Here is a 23295-nt window from a genome sequence, read left to right as displayed (position 1 = left end):
CATAAACTTTGATTTTTACCCCCCAAAAAACATACAAGTTATACTTCTACTGCACATGCACAAAATTACACATCACTATGACTTCATTAGCAGCTCAGTCCATGTTAATTCATGCTGTTGTGTTTCTTTGCTGACAATATTCCAACCAACATCTTTACTATGATAACCAGCAGATATGCATGTCAGATACAGGTGAAATTGGCATGAACCTCCTGTTCTGCATGCTTTAGCGCAACACGTGGTTCATATGTTTCCAGATTTGGCTGTTGATCAGCTCTTTGGGGGCAGGACAACCACCATCTTTGGCATCATGGAATTCTCCCATAGATTTCTATCCAGGATTCATGCAGTGCCATGTCTCCTCCTTCTAATGTTTCTGATATAATACAGCCCTGAAAATGGAAGGAGCTCTATTCATCTTCATCACAAACACTGTAAAGAAAAGGTCATAAAAGATACATAAAAGCTATACCACTTTCATTTCTTGGAATTCTACACACACACACACATGCACACACAATCAGTCTCCAATCACACATGATGCAGCAATTATCATTTTTCCATGACAATCTTTCTAAAAATCTGCTCATGGAAAGTCAAGTGCACATCATCCATCATAAAATGACTTCTCATGAGACTTTAGAAACAGCTAAATGAAACCTTGCAGGTCATTGCTAAATAAAATGATGCCAAACAGTACAAATCAATGAGCTCTCAACACTCTCCTGGTGTTACCTGACGAAAAGCAGGTGTGCTCGCTACTTTAAACTTTGACGGTGTCAAAATGGAGCTTTTTTTTCAGCATCCTTCATGGACCTCATCAGCCCGCAGCTGATGTCGTGCTCTGGAGCAGATCCAGTGTTTAGTCAGGGCTCGCTGGTGACAGATGCTTAACGACATACATGTTCATTCTGCCAGGGCCAAAATGCCCTTTCATGGCAATACATGCACATGCACCCCAGACTGTGTAGCTTTAAACACCGGTGAATATAGATGGACTGAGAAACTCTGTTCTCCCACAGGCCTATAAGTCCAAATATTTAGCCTTTCCTGGGTAAGTCATACGCTGTTAAAGAAACAAAGTTTAATGTTCCTATCTGCTATTGTTTGTAGGACCCTTTTTTTTTTTTTTTGGGTCTCCATTTCTTTGCCCCACACTCATACGGAAAGGCGCTGTAGACTTCTCCACTCGCAGCCTTTCTTTTGACTCACTGAGATTTTTGGCTTGCCCCTGTCCCGCTGGTAGTTTTTAACAGGCCTATCACTCTGGATAGGAGGCTTCCATGTGCATTTGAGCTAAGCCAGGTCTCGTCTGAAGAAGAAAAAGAAAACAAGCCTCCTGTCTCCTAAATTTGGAATTTGCTTTAGCAACCATCTCTGCACAAACTGTTGTTGAATGCCATCAGCCCATAAAGCAGTCTGTACAGCATCGCTGCAAACACAGCCCCGCTTGTTAAACTATCACCATTAATTTGAAATGTTAACCGAGGTGTCGTCTTTAAAGTGCTTTAAAAAAAAAATCACTTGGCCTTCTTTTGAACAGACATCACCGCTCTGGCATGCAGATTGCTGTGCAGAGGTCTAAGTTAATGGATAATTTAACTCATGAGCAATCTGAAGCTGGTTTATTTCTGATTTGATTATAACTGCAAGATGATTTGCAGCTTTTTTTGACATCTTTATTTGTCATTTCAACTTTTGTACCCAGTAAATCTTTTTTTTTTTTTTTAAGTGGTGCCATCTGTCACATCTATCCTTTCTGCACATACTGTACTAAACATTCTGCATGCTGTTACAGAACATTTTCTCCTGGCCTCAATTCAATAAGAAGAAAATGCCTAGGTGAGCAGCGTCTCTGGCACTGGAGACAGCTGTAAAACACATTGATAAGTTCAACTAGGCTGTTCCTCTCAAAGGCCTCTGTTTGCTGTGTGGACACTTAAAATCAAATTAAGTGCTTTGTTTTCTTTTTCCTCTTGCTCTACAAGGGCTGTTAACATCACAATGGAATGCAAATTGACCTCCATTTAAATAGAGGGATTTCACACCTTTGGCCTTATCATAAGATGGGGTCAGGCCGGGGAGGAGATGGACGCTCATGGGCTCAGCAAATTGACTTTAGCCTCAGGTGTTAAATTGAGTTGGATAAAGAAACTGTTCCCCAACAACCTGCACAGCAAGCATAGTATTAAACCATCAGCCCCCAATTGATAAGTTAATGTACCCAAGAACTCCCAAAGGTGGATTATCTGAACTTTTCTCCTTCAGAAATAATGAGTGAAAACACTGTTTCCTGTCTTTACTTGGGAACCTTCTTATCCTTAAGGCCTCACTGTGTTTCCTGCAGCATATGTATTTGTAGTACCACTGGAATTAAAAGGCAGCACCTAAGCAGATGTATTATGATTATTATATTATTATTATTATTATTATTATTATTATTATTATTATTATTATTATTATTATTATTATTATTATTATTCAGTGAGTTATGAATCAGACTCTTAAATCCAGAATCACTGAAGAAACTTCAACCTGTCAGCAACAAGGTGATAAAATGCTTTCACTCCCGTTACAGAATGTATTCCTACGCCCTACGTCAGTTTTAAAGTATTTACAATTAATGTGTACATTTTCAAATACTTTAATTATTTTGTACTGACAAAGGAAATCCACCGGGAAAGCTAGGGAGACTCCCGGAGAGCTTTTACACACAAGGTAATTAAGCGCTTTGACTGACAGCAGAGTGCCAAAAGGCGCAGACGCACTCCGATTGGTCAGAGCGCACTTTACAACCCCCTCTTGTTTCGGAGCTCGTCACAGTCACAGCGCATTACCTCCCGAAGCTCTCGCAGGATCCAGACGCAGCCCAGCAGCGGGACTACAGCCAGAGGAGACTGTGGACTTATTACAGAGCTTTTTCTGCACCGTTACCGCTGTGCGTTTCTTCATGAAGTGAGTGCTGAGTCGCGCTCCGGGCAGTATTCATTCTGTTGTTGCAAAGAGAAAACATGAGGTCTACTTCTGAGTCGTTCTGGAGGATGATCCGGCTGGTGGTAACGGTGGCACTCTTGTCAGGGTGCAGGGCGACAGAGTACGAGTACCTGAACTGGAAGTCGGACGGGTACAACGCCGGGCGCAGCTACGGCAAGCAGCCACAGTGCGTGGACATTCCGGACGACCTGCGGCTCTGTCACAACGTGGGCTACAACCGGATGATGCTGCCCAACCTGCTGGAGCACGAGAGCATGGCCGAGGTGAAGCAGCAGGCCAGCAGCTGGGTGCCCCTGGTGCATAAGAATTGCCACCCGGACACGCAGGTCTTCCTGTGCTCGCTCTTTGCGCCCGTGTGCCTGGAGCGGCCCATCTACCCGTGCCGCTGGCTGTGCGAGGCAGTGCGGGACAGCTGCACCCCCATCATGGAGGCCTTCGGCTTCCCCTGGCCGGAGATGCTCACCTGTGACAAGTTTCCCCAAAGCGATGTGTGCATTGCCATGACATCCCCCAACGCCACAGAGGCCACCAAGCCAACAAAGCCCACAGGTAACTCACAGCACCATCAATACTTTATAAAATGACTGAACATTGGCAGAAATAAGTGTCAAAAAATACTAGATCCCAGGGCTGTAACTAAAATTTTACAAAAACTGAGATCAGGAGCCCAGACGCCACCACTCCCCCCTGAAAAAACGAAACAAGAGAAGAAAAAAAAAGACACTTAAGTGTTAATTTATATTTTTGTTAATTGAACTCAATTTCTCAGGGTGAAGTTTGAAAGTAAAAATTTTAAGCTTTCACAAAATATCAAGAAGTCCAACTTCTATATAAAGTTTAGAGCATTTTAGGAGAATTACACATGTATATTTTTGTATAAATAATATATTAATTCCAAAATATGTATTTTTTGTATTGTATTTATAGAAAGCGTGTGAGGGCTTCAAATTTATTAATTTTTTATCTATCTATAATTAAAAAAAAAAAAAAAAAACATGCTCTCGGTATAGAAACTGAATTCCTCAAACTGTCTTTTGTCAGGACCGAGAGCCTAAAAAATTTACAGGGACAAAAATCTGCAACTTTAAAAAAAAGAACTTGCACCGTAGCTCGATAAATGTATTTTCTTTGAATCCACTACAATGCAGCAATTCAGGATTTCTTAATATAGTATTAACTACCTAACACAGACTAACTAGCACACTGAGAAAACAAACAGCCAGCACTTTTGCCACTGTGTAAAAGTCGACACCCGTGCAGTTAAATGAGCACGAGAATGTTGTTTCAGGGGTGAAAAGTGTGTTTGCAGATGCAAATGCGAGCACAAACAAACCAAATCCAACCTTTTGGGGGAACAAATTCAGCCGTGAAAACCTGGATTTGATCCCATTTTAACAACCCACCCCCCTCATGTTTTTTAAAGAAAGTCATTTTCTTTTCACCCTGTAATCTCCTGGCTTTAATGTGAAGGTGGAGTTGCTTGCTATTGACCAGCAGTGATGGTGTAATATCAGAAACGCTCCAACAGATGTTAATCATTAATTTCAAGGTGTTCTCTGGGCTGGAGGACAATTCTGGGAGGAAGTCAAGCAGCAAAACAGCAAATACCTGCATCTATTAATCCCTACTCTCTGGCAAATGCAGTTCATCTGATGAAAAGATGGAGCTCTGAAAAGCGCTGTCCAAGTGATGTCTGGGGGCGGTTTGCTTCCAAGGACACACTTTTACCCCTATCATCTATCACTTATGGCTGCTTTGGTTCAGATTCCCCAAGAAACAGCATCAGCAAATGGGGTTGTAGGGGGCAATAATATTAGTCCTGCAAAATTGTCTTCCAGCACTAACCTCTGTAAGCCAAGCTGAGAAATACCAGAGAAGCCCATAAAAATTGCAGAAAATAACAGTTCTCTGGATTATAAAGCTGAGAGTTGGGCCGCAGTGCCAGGTTCTCTATCAGTTGCTGAGGCGAGGTGTAGGGGAAGGAGTACAACCACCTCATTCACTTTAACCATAAATTTAAAGGGGTGGGGGCTCGACTTATATTTCAATCTAAGGCCGCTCACCGAACATGTCGGCCATAAATGGAGGGACTATGGATCTTCCAGCAATAACACAGAGCCCGCTCTATCTTAAGAATGGGGGGGCATATCCCATGTGTTTGTGTGTGCTGAGAGGGCGGGTGTCGCTGACTGACAGTGGTATGGATGGAGGCCTGTTTTGCTGAAAAAGATGCCCTTTTCCGAGTAAGGGGGGGGGCCACACAGAGCTCCATGCGCTCCAGACTTCACCTGTTATCATTTGCCAGCACTGGCCCACTTTTCTCCCCACAGGCCAGCTGAAGCTGAGCTCCTCAAGAGTTGTGGTTTCTGGAGAGTCTCTTGGTATCTGATATTTAGGTTGATAAACGTTAACAAAAGAAAGCCAATCTCCTCGGCCGTTAATGATTGTTCACAAAGGTCAGTCAACCACACTGCTGCAGCACGCAGCCTGGTGATAACTGATTTAAAGTTGAGCCAGGCTCACAGAGGCAAAGGGACCCAGCGACTCTGTAAACATTGTCTGTTTTCACAAGCTCTTCACACCCGAGTGATACTTTCACGAGTTTGCGTTAAACAAGTGTAAACAGACAACTGGCAGAGAAGAGAGGGCTGTTGGCTTTCCCTGGCCTGATCGATCCAGACCCACAGTGGGACACTGGAGTGTAGTTGGTTTGAATTAAGTCCTGCAGGACGCTGCAATCGCGTCGCAGGTCCAAGTTTGTTTGGAAAATCGGCTCAGCCGTTTGGCATGAAGCGATTGTTTGTGGTATTCAAAAAAATTGAAAAATCGTGTCAGTAAAACGTTCGCAGATATGCCTCGACTGAGTTACTTTTTGGCAAAAACACTTTTTGGCTCTTCTGGGGGGGTTTTTGTCTTTGAGCTAGCTATTATGCACCCCACACTCAACCCTCTTTTTTTTTTTTTTTAAACCTTAGAATGTCAGAACATTCCTTCAAGGTTGAATTGAATATCATTACCATTTATTCCTTCCACATTTATAATAATTTTTTATAGGTGTATACATGGCTGTTGAGCAGATCCATTTTGAAGACCGTCTCTGTAGCAGAAAGTCAAGAAGAGTGTTTACTGCAGCTCTTAGTTACAGCTGGCTATAAAAGCTTAAGACATTCCTCACTGACATCAAGTCATCAGAGTGTACGAAACCCAAGAGACTAGATGACTGACCACGGACACTGACCAGTATCTCTGCATGTGTAGAAACCTGCAGGATCATTGACAAAAGTTGAGTATGAGGGCTCCTGATTGGTCCCCGAATAGGTGGTGAAAATTCCATGTGACATTTTGCCTCCCATAGCACTGATTTCTGAACTGTGTCCAATTGCTTCTTTGCTTTTTCCACCCACAGGTTACTCTCCCATCTGCCCTCCGTGTGACAATGAAATGAAAACAGACACCATCCTAGAGCACATGTGCGCCAGCGAGTTTGGTAAGCAACACCCACAAAACACGGACAGTCGGTTACGCTCCATAAAATCAAAAGAACTATTTGCGTCTGCTTTATCTTCCATCTTCAAACTTCAGAGTACATCATTTTTTTTAAAAAAGTATTCAGCTTTTAGTTTTTTTTCCTTATAGTGCACTGTGTACTGGCCATACTTGGTCATATTTGGCAATTCAGTTTAATGTGAAGTTTTATCTCTTGGTTAGATACACTATCCCTGTCTGGTCTGGTGGAGCATGATGTTCTGTGACTAATGAATTGGGGTCATTAAAATCTTTAAGTGGCAGGTCTTTGTGGTTGTAAAATGGGATGTTTGTTCTGTTGTCTGGGCTGACTGATGTTACAGATTACCTTCTGCATATGGAGGGAAATCCACATTATCTTCCTAAAAAGAAAAAAAAGTTAATGATAAACCATTTCCAGAAAAATCTTTTCCAAATGACAATAACATTTCTTCATGGAAAAAGATAGGAATTCTTTTCTCATTCTGTTGACGCTGGGAGCAAAATAAAATCAAACTGACCTGGAAGGTCTTTGGGTCAAATAGTTCATAGATCTAAGCTATTATAGGCTTATAAAGCTTAATGTGTTGCATGGTATCACTTTTTACAAGAACGTTCCACTCAGAAGCACAGCTAGCATTCTGGTTAGCATTCAAGAGAAGTGATCGGTAGTCTGAAATTTGCTGTCCAACATTTGCCTGTTTTTTCTATTATAATTCCTTTAAATACATCTTTAGCTTTTTTACAGCATCTGTAGCCTTTTATTTTCCTCAAATGGGTGGAAACTGGAAGAGTAGGCTAAATATGATGCATCAGCAAGCTTAATCATTGTAGCTGTAAAATTCCAGTGCACAGGCCACAGCATAATACAGTGGTGGAAACCCCACTGGGTTATTGTTGTCATCTTAGTCAATGCAACTTGTTGAAAGCTAGTGAGCCGTGTTAAATAGATAATTGTGACAGTAAATTATTGTGTAAATGAGAATGTAGCATCAAGATCATTTAGAAGCTGTTATTTTAAGGAAACCGTGCTGTAACTGTGCAGTGTGGTTTCTGGTTTTGCTACATGCAGGCGACTGGATTCAATTTAGATATTAGAAATGGCTCGGGTTTACTTATTTCAGCTTCATTTCATGCCTTTAAAATCTTGGCTCGGGTTGTTAGGTCTGTATTTTGTGACAGCTGTAGCATTTTTGGGAAATCAACTGATGCTCCTTAAAACACCATTCCTTTGATTTAAAAAAAAAAAAACAAAAAAAACAAAAAAAAATAAAATATATATATATATATATATATATATATATATATATATATATATATATATATATATATATATTGCCATACTCATAAAATGAGCAAAAGCCTAAATTAAATCACCAATTTTTGGTCAGACCTTTCAGAGTAAAATCAAATTGAAAACAGGATGCAGAGATTTCTTTAGGTCTGCATTTATGGATGCAGTGACAGACTGTGTTTACTTACAAAGGTTTTCATGTGGGGATTTTTGCTACAAAACTGTCTGTTTTAAATGCAGCACAGCCTGATGATCTAAAATTCACTGCCATTCTCAATTGGCTTTTGGCCTTGTCCGTTGTTTATTGGGATTCTTCCAGATTCTTTGAACCTTTCAGTCATATTGCATACCAAAGGGATGAAATCTCCAAATATTTTGTAATGTTAGTTTGAGAAATTTTTAAATTGTGGTGCTGTTTTCCCATGCAGTCAGTTTTTAATAGAGAGGAACTCCCTATCTTCCCAGCCGAACCTCAGAAAAGCTCAGCCTCTCAGGGACGCGCTTTTTATACCAACTGAATCTATTATTGACAGTTTGAATGAACACAAGTGGATGTCACATGTTCCACCTGGAGGGTTCTTTACCGTTACACAACTTTTCCAGTCCTTTGTTGCCCCCTTTCAGCTTTTGTGAAACATGTTTCTGGCATCAAATTCAAAATGCAGAAATGCAGCAGAAATCACTGTTATTTTCATATATACATAATATCTAAAAATATAGTTTTTACAGTTTTTCTGGACAAGACGTTGTATCAAAAGCGGTTGTACGAGCAAAAGTCTGTGGCACAACGGTTTAATTCTGGAAGTATATTGTTCATTTTGAAAGGTCTTCACTGGCTCCACAGTCATGTTCTTAGGTGGTAATGGAAATTTTTTTTTGGAATATTATCAGATCTATCAGGCATATTCTAAAGGGGATTTGGAAGAGCTTTTTGAACATGTCAGGGCCTATTTGGAAATATTAGAGATGGATCTGAATCTGCTGCAGCCAGTTTCACACGCTCTTTTCATTAGAGAATCCTCAGTCCAACTGGAATGGAAAACAACATAAAAAAAAAAAAAAAAGGAAGGAAGGAAGATCTTAAGCTGATGAGGGCACTTGTTTTAATTGTGGAAATTTGGAAGTCTTGCACGAGGAAGCCAGTATAAACCATATGGACTTAAAAAAAGGAAATTGAAAGCTTTGAGTTCAATTAATAACACAAAACACAGACTAAGCTGCAGTGATGAGAACTTCCAGGAATAATACACACATGATGCAGACAAGATGCAAGATGTTCAGCTTTCTTGTTTTATTCACCAAAACTTGTGGCAGCTCAAATTCCAGGTGCCATGGCAAGCAAAAAAGGACTGGATGCACATTGAAAACACACATTCTTTCAGTTCTCAAGAAAAAGTTTAAAGTTACATTTGTTTAACAAATTGCATCGTGTTTATGCTGCGGTGATGCGACTCGCCCCTTTCAGTCTGCGTCCCAGTTTGCCAAGAGGAGAGGGGCACATTATTGGCTTGTTTCATCTTGGATGAAGACAGATGTTGTTTTGCTTGCTTGTCATAAGTCGCCCAACCAGCTGACATATGAGGATACACAGACAGATTTAGTGTCAGGCTGAGGATGAGACACTGTTGCTTGTGTTGACCCCGCGAGGGAGGGACCAAGTCTGGAATGCAACAAACTTCACTATCCCTTCGGTATGGCTTGCTTGCGGTGGGTAAACAACTAATGCGTAGCTTCACACGACACAGCTTTGCTGCGCGCCAAAGATTTGTTTGTTAATTTTTTATTTCTTTTTTTTTCCAGCAGACTGACAGAATTCAGTTTTGGTCTCAGAAGAAAACTATAAATACATCCAACAGCAGCTAAACAGCAGACGCTAAACATGAGTTAATGTCTTGTCTTGAGGAAAAGGAAAATATGCAGATGGGAATATCCCACGCTTTAATCACACTGTGTTTTATCCCACAAGGTCATCCTTATATCTTTATTTAAAAAAAAAAAAAAATTGGACTACACATGTTTTACAAGGCAGCGTCTTAAATCCAGGCCTGTTTTGTTTGGAGAAGACTGTAAAAATAGATATGATAGATGGCTTTCTTGCTTTTCTCAGTGGAACACAGGGATGGAAACCATGGAGGAGCTTGACGAATGAATCAGTGACTTACACTGAAGTCTTTATTAATCTTTATTAATCAGACCAATCATGTGTAAAAAAATCCTCGCCCTGGCAGCGAATTAGCATTTTTGTCCACTGAATACCTCGTTTTACTTGAAGCTGCAGGAGGACCGATCTTAGGATGACGTAAAAGTTAAGTGTGTAGTTTTTTTTTTTTTTTTTTAATACTAGTCTTTGTATCGTTTTGCATCCTGCATATCTGCTTCCCATCATTTAAATAGAGCATGTCTGATTTTTTCCATGCAGTTTGATAGAAGCAGAGGATGATGTGCTGAAGCCTTTGACTTGTGCAGTTGTTCTGGCACAGGAGGGAGGATTGTTTAAGTTACGTGTGTTGTCGAGCTGACACATCAGAGTTGGTGTAACGAGTAACAGGTTCACCTGGTGAGGACCAAAAATCTGATTGCTCTATCTGTTGGACACATATTTATACTCACACATCCCGGTTGCTGCACTCAGCTGTAAATGATTTAGAACTCATTCCACTCGGCTCTTTGTTCCCACTGCAGTTTATCTCCATGCTTAAGGTTTTATGGTAGCTCATTGTCCCCAAACCTCCAGCAGCCCTTCAATTAAATCCCTTCTCTGCTTCCAACAGCTCACTTTGTCCTTTTCCAAATTCCTCCCTCCCTTTGCTGATGTGATAAACAACAGGGCATTCCTATGTGGGATGACTGTTCACTCCAGCTTGTTGGATCAGTTGCATTTCCATTATTGTGAATGGGGAGCAATGCACACCCTCCTGCTGGGTTTATGATGACCTGGGCGCTCGAGGGCCCCGTCTGTGCATCTGAACCAGCAGAGGAAATCGAGTCAAGGTTCAGGGACCACAACAGAAAAAAAAATTCACAAAATAAGTGATTTTAGTTGCCTGATATCAGTGTGTAGATCTGTATAAAACCCAAATGATCTTTATATTTCTGTGGGAGTGACAGGAAGTGTAACCTCTTAACATCCACCTGATGTTAACTCAGTGGATTTTCACCTAATTGGTATACCCAAATAGAAATCTTGTCACTGAAGAACTGTAGGCTTATTATTCCAACTTGGTCAATGAATCACATATCTAAACCTGAGGTCAGGAACTTTGCGAGGTGATGATTATGAAGAAAAGAAGAAAATCTCAGGCTTTCAAATGATCCCAGAAGAAGCTGAGCTAAAAACACATTCACATCAGTGCGTAATTTCCCATTAATATGGTAATATTATAGGTCATGACTTTGTAATCTCCACCTCAGTTGTAGAGAGCAAGGCTCTTTCGCTCATTCACACACACATTCATACAGCACTTGGGATTCAGTAGATTACCCAGAGACACTTTGGCATGTGGACTGGAGGAGCTGGGGACTGAAGCATTAGTAGTTCGATTGGACCTTCCAATTAGTAGATGACCTGCTACCTCCTGAGCCACAGCTGCCTTCCAACAATCACCGGGGTTACTTGCCAGGTCAAATGGCAACTACTCTCTTAAGGTGATCTTTAAGCAGTTAACAAAATGACTTTTCCATGTGGCCAAATTTACTTTTTCAAGACTTGAAAACAAACGTATGTTAGCATGTTAACATGCACGTACAACAACACAATCTGTTCCCACTCCCAACTCACCACATGCTCACTCTTGGTCAGACATTTTAGTCTTTTTTTATTAAAAAATGTGCATGTAGTGCGACAGTGAGAATTTGCATTGTAACATTTGGGCTTTAGACATGTTAGACTGAAGACTGGTTTCTTGAAAGGGGTTCCTTTGAGTAAAAGTTTTAGGTGCTTTGAATGCAAACAGGGATCAGGTTGTTGTGGATGAGTGGGTCAAGTACAGGACTGTCAATAAGCAGAATTGGATTGGAAGCCATTTTAAACTTTTTTTTTTTCTTTTTTTAACTAAAAATACATTTTTAGACTCATTCCCAACCTGCACTTTAGTTTCTGTCAGACATGGCCTCCTGGCAGAAGCTCCCAAAAGGCAGTCTTTTCCCTTTTGCAATAAAAGGTGAATTTATTATTATGTGTGGTGACTTAAGACCTCAGAAACAAATGTAGGAAGAACACAAAGAAGAGCGGTTTTACCAACCACGGAGAAAGGAAAGCACTGTTGTCAGTTAGTTGATGCTAACTTCTTATTGTATGCTGCTGCAGAAGAGATTAAACCCTCGAACAACACGAGGTGCAAAGAAAGTTCAGGGCGTCAAAGGATTATCGAGGATGGAGGATTTATCAAGATGAAGTCCTTTCAGTGGTGGGCCAGGCCTTTTCTTTTATGACTCACTAATTATGACTGCTGCCCATTTTGACTTCTCCGAACACTAAGCCCCTGCACAGAGACTGTTTGACGGAGGATAAAAGTCTTAATCCGTACCATGTGCACTCTTAATACAGGGGGGAAAAAAGGGTGTCTCTCTCTCTCTCTCTCTTTTTTTTTTTTTTTTTTTTTTTTTTAAGCACTTTAATTAGCAATGGAAGATACAAGCGTGATTGGAGAGCAAGAAGCCAGTACAGGTTTTTCTGTCTAGCACAGTTCTGCAAATGATCTGTTGTATAAATAGTTGATAAAATTAGATAGAAATTAAAGTTTGTTCAGTTCTTACTGGAATGTGGAAATGCTCATTTAGGCTGTTCTGCTACTGAAGGTCACAAGACTTTCTCTCCGACATGACTTGTGATTTATCCTGACACAAGTTAAGTTGGACCTAGATTTCTTTTCCTCCTGTATGATGACTGGTTATAATGCATGTGGGGATATGGAGATTTGGACCACCAAAGTCTAACTCATGCTCTGTTTCAGAGGGAAAACTGGAGGAAGCTGACAGATTAGAAGGTTAAATGGAGTTTAGTGAAAGATCAGCAGTATTGTGGTGGATCTGAAAAAATATCCTGGGATTTGGATGGAGGAGAAAAAATAATTATATGATACTGCTAATTGTGACCTGATAAAGATATGTGCTACCTTATTAGTTATCTACTTAATATATCTTAACCACTTCACATCAACCAGGTCTCTAGTGACATGTTTATGGTTAAGCAATAGCTGACAGCATTTGAATAAGTTGTACATGGACTCATGTGAAGTGTATATACACCATTTGCTGAGTAGTCTCAATGCTATCACTAAAATAAATCTTAAGTGTGCGGTAATACGTTTCCTAAAATCTGAAGTTGAAAAAATGAAATGCTTTGCAGGATCTGCCAAGGTTACAGATTTTCTTCTGTAGATTTTATACGTAAAAAAAACTGATTGGATAATGACTTGTCAATCACAACTGGTTTTTCACCTTTTTGAATCTAGTGGGCTGCATAATTTACAAAATGAACATCCTACTGTATTCGGTATGAAAGCACAGATTGAGCCAATAAATACATTCATGAAGAAAGTTTTTATCAAGGTTGAAAGTTTGATATGAAACTAATAATTTTAGTGTAAATAGTCTGAGGTTTTTTGATTACAGGATACTGATCTGCCTAATGTCCTTCACCATCGTTCATTTTATTAATGCACTATACCACGCAGGGCCTTCAGAGGCAGCACTTTGCAACACATTCTACACAAAATGTTATTCACCTTTGAGAGTAAACTCATGTTTCTGCTGTTTCTCCACCCACAGCTTTCAAGGCCAAGATCAAGGAGGTAAAGCTAGAAAACATGGATCGCAAGGTGATCCTGCAGAAGAGGAAGAAGATGTTGAAAGAGGGAAACCTGAAGAAGAAAGACACAAAGAAGCTGGTGTTGTACTTGAAGAATGGTGCTGGCTGCCCCTGCCAGCAGCTGGACAACCTGGGAAACCAGTATCTAATCATGGGCCGCAAGGTTGATAAGCAGTACCTCCTCACAGGCATCCACAAGTGGAACAAGTCCAGCAAAGAGTTCAAAAATGCCATCAAGAAACTGAAGACCCACAAATGTCCTGCATTTGAGAATGTTTTCAAATAATATGACCTGCCCCTTCATCACTGTCCACATCTCATCGTACATATGAACTTGCACAAGCATTCCCAAACTTTGCTTTCTATTGTCCTTATCATATATCGATATGTCTTTGTACATTTACAGACAGCCTATACTGTGGAATGTCTGTCATGTTATGTTGAAGATGTGACAACACAAATTAGAGGGTTGGTTTTTTTTTTTGTTTGTTTGGGGTTTTTTTCCCCCTTCAACCCAAAATGGCAGTAAAAGTCCTCTCGTGCTGAAATCACTTCCAGTGTATAGATTATTAATACCCTTCCTCAAAAGGTCAGTGAACTGGTTAGGCATTTTGGGAACTATTATTTCCTTTTTTTGCTAGAAGTTAGAGCAGAAGTGTAACACCACTTTCCAAGAAGGTACGTTGTTGTGGGTTTTGTGTGTGTGTGCGTGTGAACGTTCAATTTGAAGACAAAGCCAGCAAACTGTTAGCTTCCCATAAAAACCTGTTAGCTTAGCAGGAGGGAAACTGCTAGCTTGACTTTGTCTAAAGGTTTAAATAAAAGGATAAACTGTCATTTTGTATTTAGTTTTCTGTGCATTACAAATGAAATGTGCTGGGTTTTTTTGTTTTGTTTTTTGGGGGGGTGCGGGGAGTCAAGCTAGCTGGTCCCCTTTCATGCTTTGTATTAGTGTAGGCTAACAATCTGCTGGCTAACTCTTGCAAATGCGTCCAACAAAACATCTCTTTCGGATCATATAACAACTCTTAAAATCAATGTGTTTTGAACTTTAAAAGCCACACACACGTTTCTCGTAGAATAACTTATTGACAGAAGTCTGAGAGAGCTGCCGTGATTATTCTGTCCAACTGACGACTGCACTACCAGCAGTTCTGAACTTTTGTCTTTGTCTTCATTTCATCATTAAATGTTGCTTGTTGTTTGAAAATCTTAAGAGAATCATTAACACCAATCACAGAGTAATGTAAGCCTGGGTGGCAGATTACTTGATTTTGCCTTTTTTTTTAGATAACTTTCTGTCTGTATACATCCAGTCTGCAGTATTCATTATTGTTTGGTCATGGAATCTGCCTTGTAGTCCTTCAGTTTTGCAAAGTTATCAAAAAGCAAGTATTGCCAATTCCTTTTTTCTTGTTTGTTTTTCTTAAGTGTTTTATTTTTTAGCACTCTATTATTTCAGATTTGAATGTCAGCAGTGCATTGTTGCCTATTACATGTACATACAAATTTTACATAAATATATAAAAAAAATTGTTGCAAAGATTAGTTTTCTTTCATCGATTCACTCTTTGTCTGTCTGCTGGTTGGCCCACTCTTGGTTCAGTAAAATATCTTTATAACTAGAATGGTTCCACATTGTTATTAAAATTTTAGTACTGGCGTTCCTCCTGACTTATCTTCCAGTGCAAGTTTTAGGTTAAATTTTGTTAAATTTTATACAATTTGGAGCCTAAGTAGTAAAACTATGCAGTCACCCTTAGTGTTCATGTATTTTCACATACATTTTCTCTTTTCTCTTCCTGGCTACAGGAGTTGTTGGAGATGCATCTAGAAATCTGTTAGAAAGTTATCAAATATGGCACAGTGATTTGAGACACTTTTCACAAGGTTTCATGTCTGTGCCTCCAGTAATCTTGGATCAAATGGATGAAAGTTGGAGGCATATTTATGCACATTTCCACCATATGCCAGATTTTCAAATGTGAGAAACTGGTGGATAAATTGCCTCAGGCTGAGTTTACAGCATGACTGGCTATTTTTTTTAGTTATGCTCAGTTTGTTTTTTACAGGCTGTATTTTTTTCACCATGTTCACAAAAAAAAAAAAAAAAAAAAAAAAAAAACTGAAAAAAACACAAATCTGTGAAAGAGGAAGCTTAAAGCAACACTGAGTGATCAAAACCAAATTTAGTGCATGGACTTGTCTTCTACATTTCCAGTTTGCATGGCCCTTTTTGAAGTTTTACTTCTGCTCTGCTTGTAGTTAGTAAGCATCCGCAGACATGTTGACATCCTTCACGCAAACTACGGGTGACAAAGACAATCTGCCATGCAACCAAAGCAATCACAAGGAGGTTTTTGGTGCAGCACCTTCTTTGCAGCCGATTTCATCTAGCAACAACCAGCAACCACTCACCAGCCAGTCAGAAAATACACATTTTTCCCAAATGACCTGTGGCTGTGTTATGTCCGATAGACAACTCTCGAGCAATGTGGGCATGGTGTTAATTTGCTTAATGTGTTACACTCCTAAAAAAGATGGTTGCCTAACTTTCCTGTGCTATTTTATGCACTTCATGCAAAAGTGAACTAATGTGCAGAATCCAAAAGACAGACAGCGGAGACGACAGAACCAAATTTGCTAACACTGGCATGTTAACATTTTTCACAATGAGTATGTTAAGCTGATGTTAACGTTTGGCTCACAGCCATACTGTACCTAGATATTTCTTCAAAGAGTTCTAGGTAAAGTAAGCAACTTGTCATAGGGTTCCAAGGGTCATTGCTGTTAGGTAATCTCTACTGTAAATTAACAGCAAAAAGTGACATTTGAATGACCCAAATATGTCTTAATTCTTACTTAAAGCCCCTCTCACATAGAAGTCACATATGAAAATATTGTTTTTAAGCTTTCAGATTTCAGTTATTTAGGTAATCCAATTATCATACAGTACCTAATACATAGCAAACCTGGGGCAAGTTGACAAGTTGAATTTTTCTCATGCATTGTAGAACACTTTCATACAATGCCTAATTACAACACTGTCAATCATACCACATAAGTGAAGTGTAAAGAAATATAATCAAAGTTCCACTGAAAACTAAAATATTGGAGAAAAAAAAAACTATCTACCTTCTAAAGACTATATCTTTATTACTTGTAAACACTTGACTTTCTTGCAAATACCATGCAGTCTCTTATCTGTCTGTAAGCCCTTATTTTGGTCTCTGTACATGATGGGTGACACTGCCAAAATAATTGGCTTCTGCCTTGACATGTCAAACAGGGCCGTGGCAAACTAACATTTTGTGATGCTTTATGGAAAGATAAAGCATCACGTTGCCAGATCTCCATGCCGGAGGATCTCTGACGCATGCATGTTTTTACTCCCACCACTTCTCCACTGATGTTAAACTCTTGTCTGGGTGGCTTTGAATCCAGGTTTATTGTGGTTTCATGGGCTGTTGGTGTCTTGGTATGTGGAGTGTAAATGCCAGTCCTGAGTTATGCATCATTAAAAGCTCATGTTGATGGTGAACTGTAATGCTTTCTTAACCAATGGCCAGCACTGTCTAATCAATTGTCTGTAGTCTGTGCTGATGAATATGATCACCATGCTTTTTAATACAAGTCCAAAGATTAACAGAGTAGTGTAGTAGATCTCAGCAACTCATTGATGTGTATTTTAATGTAAATCTTTTTCTGAATTTAAATCCATCATGTCAGTACTGCATAAACGACAAAACATGAAACTTTTCTGTCAATAAAAAGGCTTGTTAAAAACCAGGAAGTATCAAACGGACAAATGTCTTACCCATCTGGTTTCAGTAATGACTTTGGTAGTGGAAAATATATCTCAGATGTTGACTTAGCTTTCTAATCATTACTTCAGCTGCCTTCAAAAGAGCTCCAGCAAACCAGAGGCCAAGATCCAGCTTTGTCCTATTAAGAGATGATCTGCAAAAAATATCCTGTTGGATTCATCCTTTTACTGAAAACCTCAAATTGACAAAGCTGATGAAGTACTATTTTGGTTTGTTCCATGTCACAGCATGGCATTTATTTATCCTTCCAGTATTTATACCACACACTTGGTTTCAGTCACTAAGTTGACAACTGGATTCAGACCTTTCAATTATACAGTGTGCGCATCAGATCTTGTGGAAATACCTTGACCAAATTCAGTTCCATTGTAATTATGTAGTGCTAATTCACAACAGCAGAACCCCAGCAAACAGATGATGCCCTGTGATCAAGAATTTGGTGATGGTGGGAAGGAAGAAATTCCTTATAACAGGAAAAGACCTCAGGCAGAACCATGTGCCATCACCAGTTGGGGGACTCAGGAGAATAGGAGTAAAAAATGGACCTAAAGAGACCGTGAAGGAGCATGAGCGAATACAAAAACCTAAACTTTCTTTTGTGAATTATACACAAAATATGACAGGAACACTTTTAATCAGAGTATAGCATCAAGTCAGTTAAACGTCTGGAATATTGAGCTGATCAGTTAGCAAGTAGTAGCAGAAAACTTAATCAGTTTCAGCTGCTTTGGTGTTAATGAAATTAATGGCAGGTGCACTAGAGGGGCAACAATGACACAATCCCCAAAACAGGAATAGCTTCACAGGTGGAGGCCACTGACATTTTTTCCCTCCTCATCTTTTCTGATTGTTTTTTTCACAAGTTTTGCATTTGGCTAGGGTCAGTGTCACTTATGGCAGTATCATACCTGGAGACTACAGAGGTTATAGATTTCCAGCACAATTCTTTTCCTATTGAGATCTGATGTTTTCAAAGTGTTCCTTTAATTTTTTGAGTAGTGTATGTGTAACTGGTAGGGCTGTGCAATTAATTGAACCTGACCTGGACCTCCCGAGAGATATCAATTAACTTCCATTATGCCCCTACCAATCATGGGGCATGATTAAATATTGGTAAGGAGATGTCCCTACCAATATTTGCGCTGCGGGTGATTGGATTTATGTCCTTACCAATGTCAATACCAAACCTTTTAAATACATATACAGGATCTGTCAGTATGTTGTGGCACTAAAATGTGAGCAAATTTAATCGGTCTAAATAACTTGGTCCGAGCAAAGCTGTTGATTTACCTGTCAATCTACGTCCCTACCCTCACCTATGGTCATGAGCTTTGGGTAGTGACTGAAAGAATAAGATCGCGAATACAAGCACCAGAAATGAGCTTCCTCCGAAGGGTGGCTGGCCTCTCCCTTAGAGAGAGGGTGAGGAGTGCAGCCATTCAGAAGGGGCTCAAAGTAGAGCTGCTGCTCCTCCACATCGAAAGGAGCCAGTTGAGGTGGTTTGGGCAGCTAACTAGGATGCCTTCTGGGCACCTATTGGGTGAGGTGTTCTGGTAGGAGGCCCAGTAGGACATGACTCAGAACATGTTGGGGAGATTATATCCCTCAGCTGGCCTGAGAACTCCTTGGAGTCCCCCTGGACAAGCTAGAGGAGGTAGCTGGCGAGAGGGAGGTCTGGGCTTCTCTGCTTAGGCTTCTGCCCCCGTGACCCACGGCCACAGATAAACGCAAGAAAATGGATGAATGGATGGAATTTGGTCCAGTTTCTTCCTAGTAGCATTAGTCATGATAACTGGCTTTACCTTTCTATTTATCTATTATTTGTTCTTCATTTATAATGTATTTATTTATATTGCAACATATTTATATATTTTTTACATTGTATTTATATTTTTATATTTTATTTTTATAGTCTGTATTTCATTTGAAATTTAGTATTTAGATTTCAAAGTATTTACTGTTCTTTAATTGAAATAACCGCAGTGTGTTTACAAAGTCAATGAGTAATCATGTTAAATAATCGTGATTTCAATATTGACCAAAATAATAGTGATTATGATTTTTTCTATGATCGAGCAGCCCTAGTAACTGGTTAATAAAGCTGGCTAGCCAGTCCTAGTGTTAGCTGATAAGTCACCATGCTCGAGCCTTTTGTAAAATTATGTTCTCCACTGGTTTTTAAATAATAAAAAAACAAAACAAAAAAAAAAACCCAAATTGCAACAGCTAAACTCAAGGCCTCAAAACACACATGATGTGACCCCTAGGGTACATCTATTTTAATATAAAGTTGATGATTACCCTGACATTACATCACATGAGTTGCAAACCCACCTCACTAACAAACTAACTAATTTGGTATATCACCTTTGCTGTGCGCAAATGACATGCCAGCAGCTTTGACAGAACAGCACTAACTGACACCCCAGGAATGAAACACAGCTGGTGATAGTCCTTATTAAAAGACTTTTTGGTGTATTCCAAACAAATGCAAAGCAAGGTTGCCCCTTGCATTAGTCATATGAATAAATTTACTCAAAGATTTTAGGGCAGTTCTGCAACATATGAATATTTGCTGCCAGTTTTGGGGTCCTTGCTCAGAAAAGGAAGGTATTACACATTCTTCATTCCTTTTTTTTTTTTTTAAGTAATACATTACATTACCTAATTACTCTATAGAAAGTAATAGTAACAACACAAAACAATGCTGAAAACTAGCCCAACCTGATTGTTCATCACTACTTCGTTACCTGTTGAAGATCAGGCTCTAGCTGCTAGGCAGGGGTTTGGCATACACTCATCCTGGGTTATTCACTAGCTTTGTGTTAGCACTCTGTGGAGGTACTTGCAAAGAGCTAATGTTGTGTTAGCAGTAGTTGTTTCTGTCTTTGTCATTGTGCTCCTGTCCTTTTGTGCGATTAAAAAAAAGTCATGTTTAGCTGACTGCAGCACAAGTGTGCTACAATCACCTGAAGAACAGGGCAATCTTGTTTCTTTATTTTTTGTATTTTCCCATCATGCAAACAACTGAAGAACGTTTGTAACACAGGTAACAACAGTAAGTTGGTTACTGAATTTAATACAGAAGGTGTTACATTACTGCATTACCAAAAAATATGTTATTACAGTAACATGTTACTTTGTAATGCATCACCTCCAACACTGTTTGCCACTAACAGTTAGCAGGAGGAATACTTGATTCCAAATTAAAACCATTAACTGAAGCTATGCAACAGATATTTTCTGAACTTTCATACTTTTCTCCTGTAAATCTCTCCATATTGACTCATTCAGCTGCCACCAAATACTTACAATAAGAATTTCCGATTGTGCTCTCAGTACAATCCACTGTGTGTGGGGAAGTCTCAGCTGCGCAACTTGGATGCATGCTGTGCAAATACACTGCTAAATAAATAAATAAAGGAACATTTTGAAAACACATCAGATCTCAGCAGGAAAAAAAAAATCATGCTGGATATCTATACTGGTTTGGACTGGGTGATATGTTAGGAACAAAAGGAAAATGATCGATCTACAGGGGGCTGAATTTCACTGCAGAAACTTAAAATGGTACTCAGTAGTTTAAACGGCCCCCATGTGCTCGTATGCATGCTTGACAACATCGGGGCATGCTCCTAATGAGACAACCAATGGTGTCCTGAGGGATCTCCTCCCAGATCCAGACCAGGACATCAGGTTTAATGTTCTAATTGTAATTTGCTTTCCATTTCCTCTGAACACTGGAAATTTTAATGTGATTTTTCACAAAAATAAATAAATTAATAAAATAATAAAATCTTCTATACAGTTCTGTACAGTTTTGAAAGCCCAAGACAGAGGTCGTAATGAATGTTGTCTCAAAAAACTCCACACCAAAAGAGCCTCTGGTTACCTTTTTCTCTCCTCTGTCAAAGACACATCTGGGGAACTCTTGGGCACCACTGTCTGTTTAAGATGTAACTCCACATCCTCACATTAACAGGAGGAAACAATAAAGTGCTATTAAGACTTATAGTGCAAATATTTGGCAGCAAATAAGCCATCGTAACATGACTTTCTGTATTTTTTTTCCACCAGGTCCAAATGTTTCATTTTATGGAGGCCTGAGCCTTGAGGTTTTAAAAAGTGAGGCCCTTCTCTGTTCTTAATCCATGTATGCGCCTTCAAAGCTGCTGCCATTTCCCCCCAACTACTATAAAACCATCCTTTGTGTTTTAAGGTATAGCTGTATACTGTGTTTTATGGTGCACCATCAGTAGTCAGCAACTTAAAAGGGTGATTTTGGAAGATTTTGTGTTGGCATTTCAGTCAGCCGTTATGTGTGCTGTCATACAGCTGGAACATGGATACAAATCACTTTTAGATGTAACATTTAAATAATTTCCTATAGCTGCAAATATGAAATTCATCCTCTGTAACAGAGTTTGGGCTGAAGTTTGAAAATTTAAAAGACAACTTTGGCATTCCCTGAGCTTCAGTCTGTGAGACTGCATAAATTTGCAGTTATTTAAATACAGAAATAGTTTTTTGGCTCCCTTATTGACCCTGAGCTACAGAACTATAACCTCTAATGTCTCTGGCTTGTCTGCAGGATTCAGAGGGATGAGTCTGCACACAGCACTGCAGACCAGGTTCCTCTGGAATTCTGGGACTGCAGTCAAATTGGCAGATTATTCACATCAATCTTCTGGCTACACCTCAGGCTGTTTGCCTCCTGCTAGCGGCGCTTGAGGCATGTGATATAACTATAACAGCCACTGAAATCCTGGCAGAAAAGCGAACAGCCTGCAAGGAAAACAGAACAGAGAAACAATTGTTTTCTTTTTCACACAGGTCGACAAGGGAGCCGGAGGAGGTGTGTGTGTGCATGTGTGTGCATGTGTGTGCATGAGTGCGCGCGTGTGTGTGTGTGGTGTGATGTGGGAGAAAGAGAGAGACTACACATGTGGCCAACGGCCATATGTTTTTGAATAATAGCCATTAGTTTTAAGAGGATGATGTCACTGTAGGTTTGCTGTTCCAGTAACTATATTCATGCAGTCCTGGATCTGATCCCTTAAATGACTCCTGCAAAGCATGATTCTTATTCTTCACTGAGATCGGTGAAGAATTATTCACAGTGAACTGATTGGTCACTAAGTTTCCTCAGTTTGAGATGTGTAGATTTAAATCAAATCAGGCTTTGGTTGCATTAGAAATTAAGAGAATACGATCCTTGAAGTTGTGCTGGAGTTTTGATTCACTCTTATTTTAAATCATAGCTTTCAGCAAGCAGTTAAACTTCTTCCTCTTCAAAAACTTCTCCGAGAGGCTTATCCTCTTTGCCTGTGGACTTGGGCAAGGATGTGAGCAAATATGAGTCTCTGGATAAGGCTGCGCAGTGCCAGTGTCAATGTGGCCATGCTGTTTTGGGAGTACTTAAGTGGCCATCAATCACCGGTGCCCAGCCACAAGTTGTAAAAACATGTGGTGAAAAAAAATGAAGATTTATGATTAGTCATTAAAAGACATGAAGACCTGTCAGAAACAACCACAGAGAATATCTGGAAGTTCTCCTGCAATGCAAGCAGCTAGGTCAACTTTGCAGACCTGATGTTAAAATGTCTCCGATGATTGATTCCTGAAGAGTACTGACTATTGTCACTGACTGCTCTTAACAGCAATCAGACTTTGAAATGAATTTCTAATAAGTTTTTCACTGGTTTTGACTAGATGGATTTTACAGTTCTTCAAAGACAAAGGGGATTTTGTTTTCCCCAAAGATTTGATTGGTGTAATCCTTCACAAAACAATCTGTTTGCATGTCAGTTATTTTTCTTCCTCTTATGGATCCAAGATTTTAAAACAAAGTGCAGTAAACTATTCTG

At 39.6% G+C, this 23295-nt stretch overlaps 1 protein-coding gene across 1 annotated transcript; it reads left to right on the top strand.

The window, feature by feature from the left end:
• Positions 1 to 2818: 2818 nt before the first annotated feature.
• LOC115785901 (secreted frizzled-related protein 1-like) lies at positions 2819 to 15146 on the top strand. Its single transcript, XM_030737822.1, has 3 exons — positions 2819 to 3543; positions 6401 to 6481; positions 13562 to 15146. The coding sequence occupies exons 1-3, from the start codon at positions 3012 to 3014 to the stop codon at positions 13885 to 13887; spliced, it is 939 nt and encodes a 312-aa protein (XP_030593682.1). The 5' UTR covers positions 2819 to 3011; the 3' UTR covers positions 13888 to 15146.
• Positions 15147 to 23295: the final 8149 nt, after the last annotated feature.

The sequence above is a fragment of the Archocentrus centrarchus genome, chromosome 9 (genome assembly GCF_007364275.1).
Source record: "Archocentrus centrarchus isolate MPI-CPG fArcCen1 chromosome 9, fArcCen1, whole genome shotgun sequence".
NCBI classification, from domain to species: domain Eukaryota; kingdom Metazoa; phylum Chordata; class Actinopteri; order Cichliformes; family Cichlidae; genus Archocentrus; species Archocentrus centrarchus.
The sequence above is the reverse complement of the archived record's forward strand: the minus strand, read 5'-3'. Positions and strand labels throughout refer to the sequence as shown.